The 6,989-nt window shown below is 29.2% G+C and overlaps 1 protein-coding gene and 1 non-coding gene across 7 annotated transcripts; both read right to left on the bottom strand.

Annotated features, from left to right (window-relative positions):
* Positions 1-2,169: 2,169 nt before the first annotated feature.
* On the bottom strand, positions 2,170-2,365 carry LOC112724432 (U2 spliceosomal RNA). The gene has a single exon (XR_003163594.1). It is a non-coding gene; the product is annotated as a U2 spliceosomal RNA (small nuclear RNA).
* Positions 2,366-2,548: 183 nt separating this feature from the next.
* LOC112722688 (pto-interacting protein 1) lies at positions 2,549-6,002 on the bottom strand. Of its 6 annotated transcripts, none has more exons than XM_025773805.3 (8): positions 5,689-6,002; positions 4,765-4,854; positions 4,385-4,632; positions 4,163-4,289; positions 3,660-3,933; positions 3,303-3,435; positions 3,099-3,185; positions 2,549-2,940 (listed from the first exon to the last, which is right to left on the bottom strand). In XM_025773805.3, exons 2-8 carry the CDS (start codon positions 4,844-4,846, stop codon positions 2,806-2,808), a joined length of 1,086 nt encoding a protein of 361 aa, XP_025629590.1. In that variant the 5' UTR covers positions 4,847-4,854; positions 5,689-6,002; the 3' UTR covers positions 2,549-2,805. The 6 variants fall into 6 exon arrangements, with proteins under 6 accessions (XP_025629590.1, XP_025629589.1, XP_025629588.1 ...); XM_025773804.3 differs by having other exon boundaries at positions 4,765-4,859; positions 5,689-5,964; XM_025773803.3 differs by having other exon boundaries at positions 5,425-5,919.
* Between the last annotated feature and the right edge of the window lie 987 nt (positions 6,003-6,989).

Genomic DNA, 6,989 nt, shown 5'->3' with positions numbered 1-6,989 from the left:
TACGTTAAAAAAGCTAACAAAATATTTAATTACGAGACTTCTTTAAAATATTAATGAGCTATCAATTCGAATTCCATACAATACTTTTCTGTCCATTTTTAATAGTTCATGAATATTTTTTAATAAATTTTTTTAAATTATAGTACAAAAAATATTTTATCCTATGCAAAACAATTAAAAAAATGGCTTAAAAAATGTTAGGAGTACTATAAAAATTTGTAATGTTATAATAACTTAGGTAAATACATGCATGTACTCAAATTTTAAATAAAATACTCTACATAGTCAATAATAATTTAGAAATGAAAGAAAATATTTTATTCCATACAAAATAATTAAAAAATATATTTTATTCTATACAAAATAATTTTAAAAAATAGCTTAAAAGATGTTATGAGTACTATAAAAGTTTGTAATATTCTAGTGATTTAGGTAAATACATGATAAAAATATTTTTTCTTTAATTTCTAAATTATTAGTGACTATGTGGAGTATTTCTTTAATGTCCTAAGTCATTAGGACATTACAATTTTTTATAGTACTTCTAACATCTTTTAAGCCATTTTTTAAATTATTTTGCATAGAATAAAATATTTTTTTGTGGTATAATTTAAATAAATTTATTAAAAAATATTCATGAGCTATCAAGAATGGGCAGAAGAGTATTGTATAGAATTCGAATTGGTCACCATATCATTTGAATCAGAGTAATTCGAACTTCTCTATGCGTAATTCGAATATGTAATATCTCACCATATAATTTAAATAATTTTATTAAAAAATTATCATGAATATTTTTTAATAAATTTATTTAAATTATACCACAAAAAAATATTTTATTCTATGCAAAATAATTTAAAAAATGGCTTAAAAGATGTTAGAAGTACTATAAAAATTTGTAATGTCCTAATGACTTAGGACATTAAAGAAATACTCCACATAGTCACTAATAATTTAGAAATTAAAGAAAAAATATTTTTATCATTTATTTACCTAAATCACTAGAATATTACAAACTTTTATAGTACTCATAACATCTTTTAAGCCATTTTTTAAAATTATTTTGTATAGAATAAAATATATTTTTTAATTATTTTGTATGGAATAAAATATTTTCTTTCATTTCTAAATTATTATTGACTATGTAGAGTATTTTATTTAAAATTTGAGTACATGCATGTATTTACCTAAGTTATTATAACATTACAAATTTTTATAGTACTCCTAACATTTTTTAAGCCATTTTTTTTAAATTGTTTTGCATAGGATAAAATATTTTTTGTACTATAATTTAAAAAAATTTATTAAAAAAATTTATTAAAAAATATTCATGAACTATTAAAAATAGACAGAAAAGTATTGTATGGAATTCGAATTGATAGCTCATTAATATTTTAAAGAAGTCTTGTAATTAAATATTTTGTTAGCTTTTTTTAACGTATGAAATAAAATTTTTTTTTTAATTTTTAAATAATTAATTTTTTTAATAAATTTTTTTAAATAAATTATTAATTTTTTAACATCATAATTCGAATTATACAATGAATTACTGTGTGTAATTCGAACCAGCAGTGTAATTCGAACCAAGCTGGTTCGAATTACGTGTATGCATGTGTTTGTGTATAATTCGAACCAAGCTGGTGTGTTTGTGTATAATTCGAACCAAGCTGGTTCCAATTATGTAGAAATGGAATTCGAACCAGCATGGTTCGAATTATATAAAAATATCATTTGGCTTATTGCTGAAACGATTTTCGCTTTGGCGTATTTACGTTACATGATTCTTGACTTGGCTTATTAAGGTTTTTTACCCTAATTTTTTTATTTTAAGTACTTATATAAATAATACTATTTTTACCTATAAATCTAAAATTTAATATAAAGTAAAAATATTATATTTTTTTATAAAGCTAAAATTGATATAAAGTAAAAATATTATATATAAAATATAAAGATGTACATGGCTGGATTTGTGAATAATAAATAAATAAACAAAAAAGTGTATTGTGATAAAATGGAAAAAAATCGTAACGTCATACATACTAAATCAATGCGCATTCAGGGAGCGCCTCGAATATTAAAACATTCCCATAAATAAATAAATATTAGGCATAAACTTTTTAATTAAGTCAGCTATTTTTTTCGTGAATAAATCTTTGAACTAAATTGGTGGGATGCGCCAGGCCCAGGCGATAGTGTAAGGCCTAGGCGACGTCCGATGGGCCCAGTAGCAAGCTACTGTAGTGGCCCATCCCCCTCAAAAAATAAATTTAATATCGTGTGGGCCAATGACCCACATATCAGATATTAAACTGATAAGAACAGATACTACACTTGATCTTAGCCAAAAGGCCGAGAAAGGTATGCTTTGTCACATATTCATTTCTTTCTTTTATACCAATGCCTTCCCTCTTTCCTCTTCTGCGCCGCTGATGTGGGACTTCTTAAGTAGTTCAAAGCCATACACCACAAACTGACTAAACCTTTCTACCAATCTTTCTTCCAACACGATTAACAAATCTGGTCTCACCGTATTCACACAAGAAAATTCTAACAAAATAATCCATGTTTACCTATATATATAAATATAAAAGTAGATTGTAGAATCTGAACAACAACACAGTAGGTAGGTTCCATTGTGTCATTCAAAAACAGCAAAACTAAACTAGTTGCTGAGTTACCAATACAATCACACAAACAAAAATATCAAGACTATATCTATGCCTTTGAGATACTGATTATTGACACTCAATGGAAGGCATTCTGCTGCAGTTTGCAAGAAGGAATGAAGGGGCTTCTGAGAATTTACATCTTGTGTGCTGATTCCTTTGGTTGACCGGAACGGGTATTGAGTAGTGGTTGTAGAGCTTTCACTACAATGCTCATGTTTGGCCGGAACTCGGCTTCATATTGGACACACAACGCAGCAACAGCAGCCAACTTTAACAACAAACATATAAAACAAATAAGTGAGACATAACAATTCTCCTTAACACAAATATGTGTTTGCCAAAGATGGGAAAAGGAAGGTTAAAACAACATGTATTTCATTCTAAACTTCAGGAATAAGAGTGTTTTGAAATAATCTAATTATGTACCTTTGCAACTGCCTTTGGAGGGTAGTCTCCCTTTAATCTAACATCAACACACTGCTTCACCTTATCTTCACTAAGCCTTGGTGTTGCCTAATATAACCCAGCAAACAAAAATCATAATGTTAAAACCTCAAAAATTAAATCAATTTAAGTTGTACAAGACACACCAAAATTTTAACAGAAAAAAAACCCAGTAAGTATCAGTACCCATGTCACAAGGCTTTGCTGTCCTCGAGGCAGCGTGTGATCAACAGGTTTACGGCCAGTTAACAGCTCCAGCAATATCACTCCGAAACTATACACATCACTCTTGGCAGTGAGTTGTCCAGTCATTGCATATCTGCCATCCACAAAAAAAAAATGTACAATAAGATGTTGAAGTTCACTACACTTCACTATCCATAGATATTACTGATTTAGTAATTTGCCCAATCTTTACTGTGTTTCAATTACTTTCTATCATGTTAATTGTAAAAACTTAAACTTCTTTTTAACATTCTTCATTGCGTGAAAAAGTACATTCATTTTACCAAAGTCCAATCAACATTTGTGTTAAGAACTTACTCTGGAGCATGATAACCAAAGGTTCCTAGAACACGGGTAGAATGGAGACGCGCTGCAGCATCCGGGTTTTGATTTGACAAATCAAAATCAGCAATCTTCGCAACATCATCATCAAAAAGCATTATGTTGCTCGACTTGATGTATCGATGGATGATATGAATCTCTGCCTTCTCATGAAGATATTCAAGTCCTCTGGCCGCTCCAACAGCAATTTTGACTCTTTGAGCCCATGAGAGAACTGGACCAGGCTGCGCACCCTTCACGCCTTTACGTCCTATATTATCCACAGTTCTAGTAAGACTTGATGCCACAATGAAGAAAGCAATGGATATACTTATTATCTAATTTCAACTCACTTGGTAAAGAAAACATTACAAAAGACTAGTCCAGTTTCATTCACAAGGATCACAGATTCCAATCAACCAGCATTAGTCCTAATTTTACAATAACAAGCTATGCATAAAACTATGAACAATATGGTATTATTATTACTTATTACTAACCATGTAGAATATCATGAAGGGATCCTTTAGGAGCATACTCATAGGCAAGGGCGCGAAGAGGACCATCAACACAATAGCTAACAAGTTCAACAACATTTTCATGCTTTAACCTCGATACGATTGAGACCTACATAAGTTCAAAATCAAGGGTACTCAACATACAAAAAGTTGATAATTTGCTATGTTATGGATCATTGAAATTGAAACTGCATTGAACTGAACCTGTGCAAGAAATTCTTGGTCTGGTTGCCTGCTGGAATCTAACTTCTTAATTACAACATCACGGCCATCTTTCAATGTCGCGCGATACACTTTCCCATATGCACCCTCACCAATGAAACATTTTGCCCCAAAATTGTCTGTCAAAGACTTCAATTCATCTAATGAAAGGGAAGGGACGGCAATCGGTTTGAATTCTATAATCTTAGGAGTGGTTACTGCAGTTTGTCTGGCACTATAACCGGTATTCCCTACATTGAACAAATGAAATTAAAGCAGCAAGAAAGTAATTCAGTGAACACATAAGCCATTAAACTTTATAACAGAAAATCTTGAAACAGAAATTGTAAAGACCAGGGGCGAAAATGAAGGAAATAGTGTACCAGTAGAATTTGTTGGCATTAAGGATCGGTTATCAGAAGGTTTATAACTATCATCTTGTTTGCAGAAGCCAAAGCAACCCATGGTCCTCTCTATTCTAGAGGTAAATTTCAGTATCAGTGGTTAAATCATTGCAAGCAATATCAACAAGACTAATCACTAAACTAAGAACCTTCATTACAGAAACCCCTTATTGTTTTTGCTCTCATGCATGAAAACAGACAATAACTAAAAAAAACAAACCAATACTGCATAAATTACCATGGTTTAAATTTTGCAAAATATATAAAATCACTAAAAAGTGAAAACACTTAATTTCAAACCAAGTTCACAAGTTATAGAATTTACAATAAATGTAATGAAAAGAGTTTCAAAGGAAACTAGGACTAAAATTAATAGTACTTAATTACTTATTGTATCTTACATAAACATAACCGCACCTTAAACAAAACAGTAATTGAGGGATTCCAACTTCACATGTTTGAATCCATATATATATTATTATATTATCATTCACAGAAAAGGGCTAGCAAGAAAAATATTTTAAGAACAAATAAATAAAAGAAGAGGGAGATAAACATGCAGAAACTAATTGACAGAAGAAAAATTGAAATTTCTGGGTTTTGATAAACAGAGTAAATAACAAGAGTGCCGTTTCTTACATTTACAGTTACAGAGACACAGTAATCTAATCTAAGCCTCACTCTCTATCACAGAGAAACAAGAGTTGTAGACAATAATACCAGTCCTGAACCCTGATTAGTGATGATAATTCCAACGTATTTTTTAGAGAGAAAGAGTAACGGAAAAAGCACGCAAGGAATCAAAAAAAAAAAAAAACGCGGAACATGAGTGTGCATGGACTGGTCAAAACCCAAAACCATGGACTAAAACTTCATAGTTTGAAAGAGAAAAATTCTTCTCACCCTTTAGACTTGTGAAGTAACAGAGAAAGAGGAAGAAAGTAAGAGGGGCAAATATGGAAACAAAGAAAAGAATGAATATTCGGTTTGAATATGGCAACAGGGGCGTTCTGTTTTTGTTTGGCTAGTAGTTATTGTGCATTGACTTCACCGAGAAGAAGAAGAAGGAGGAAAGTGTGTCGTAATTGTAAGCGATAATAATATCAAACTTTTAAAAAAGAAAGAGAAAATGTTAAACTAAAACAACTGTAATGAAATGAATATAAAGGCGAAACACCCGCTTGCCAGTTTCCATTATGGCGGATTGTTACGTGCCCGTAATCTTTTACTTTTTGGACCCGCTTTTCTTTTTCTTTTTTTATTTTTAAATCATTTTTTCATTAAATTTAATTTTGCCACAAGACGTGAACCATAGTTGATCGTCACTTTATCGTATTCGTTTTTTGAGGATCGTTTATATAATAATTGCAAAAATAATTATTTTAATGTATAATTAATAATTAAAAATTATTAAATAATAATTTAATTAAATATATTAAATTATTTAATAATTTTTAACTATTAATTTTATATTTTATTATTACGAAAATATTTCATTTAGAGTACATATAATATCTTTTTATATTATAATTAAATATATTAAAATAAAATTATAAATAAGCTAATTACTAAGATTTTGGTCCTTTCATTGTTTGGATTTTTATAAATAAATCAAACAAATTATTTATTTACTAATATATTTTTCTTTAATTATTTATATTTTTATTTATTATTTATTCCATTTACAATAACAATGAAATAAAAATACACATATTTTGTTATTACTGCTGACGAAATACATTCAAAATAGTATTTGTCCCTATCCGTTTGCAATAACATGAAACATGTAATAAGTTTTTATTACTTATTAGGAGATATTTAATTAGGTAATGTAGTTGGATATGTAGATTGAAGAAATGATAATCGGATATAAATATCAAGAGATGTCTGACTTGATTCAAGTTGATTAAGTTTACCAAGTCTCGCTCCCTCGGGCCTCATTAATATATTTCCAACTACTCATAGATAAGATTGAGCACAAGTGATTACATTTTTTAGCTTGAAGGGAAGAAGAAAAAAGAAAATCTAGATAATGTATAATTTTGTTTTTATTCTCCCATTTTCAAAAAGACAAAAAGGAAAATTAATTGATTTTTTATATTAACTATGAAACTTTTGGTTATATATCAACATTTCTAAAAGTATTAGTTTTCTACTTTCTTAGTACCAATTTTAAGTTACGTTATCCTTAGATTAACTCAAAG

The sequence above is a fragment of the Arachis hypogaea genome, chromosome 11, assembly GCF_003086295.3.
Source record: "Arachis hypogaea cultivar Tifrunner chromosome 11, arahy.Tifrunner.gnm2.J5K5, whole genome shotgun sequence".
NCBI lineage: Eukaryota > Viridiplantae > Streptophyta > Magnoliopsida > Fabales > Fabaceae > Arachis > Arachis hypogaea.
This window is presented reverse-complemented; position numbering and strand designations above follow the sequence as displayed.

Bases quoted from the DNA above. Each gene is read 5' to 3' on its own strand.
- LOC112722688 (XM_025773805.3), bottom strand. From the start codon at position 4,846: ATGGGTTGCTTTGGCTTCTGCAAACAAGATGATAGTTATAAACCTTCT. The intron at 3,934-4,162 runs GTTAGTAATAAG...TGGATAATATAG, and splicing joins CCTTCATGATATTCTACATG to GACGTAAAGGCGTGAAGGGT. The intron at 2,941-3,098 runs GTACATAATTAG...TTGTTGTTAAAG, and splicing joins CTCCAAAGGCAGTTGCAAAG to TTGGCTGCTGTTGCTGCGTT.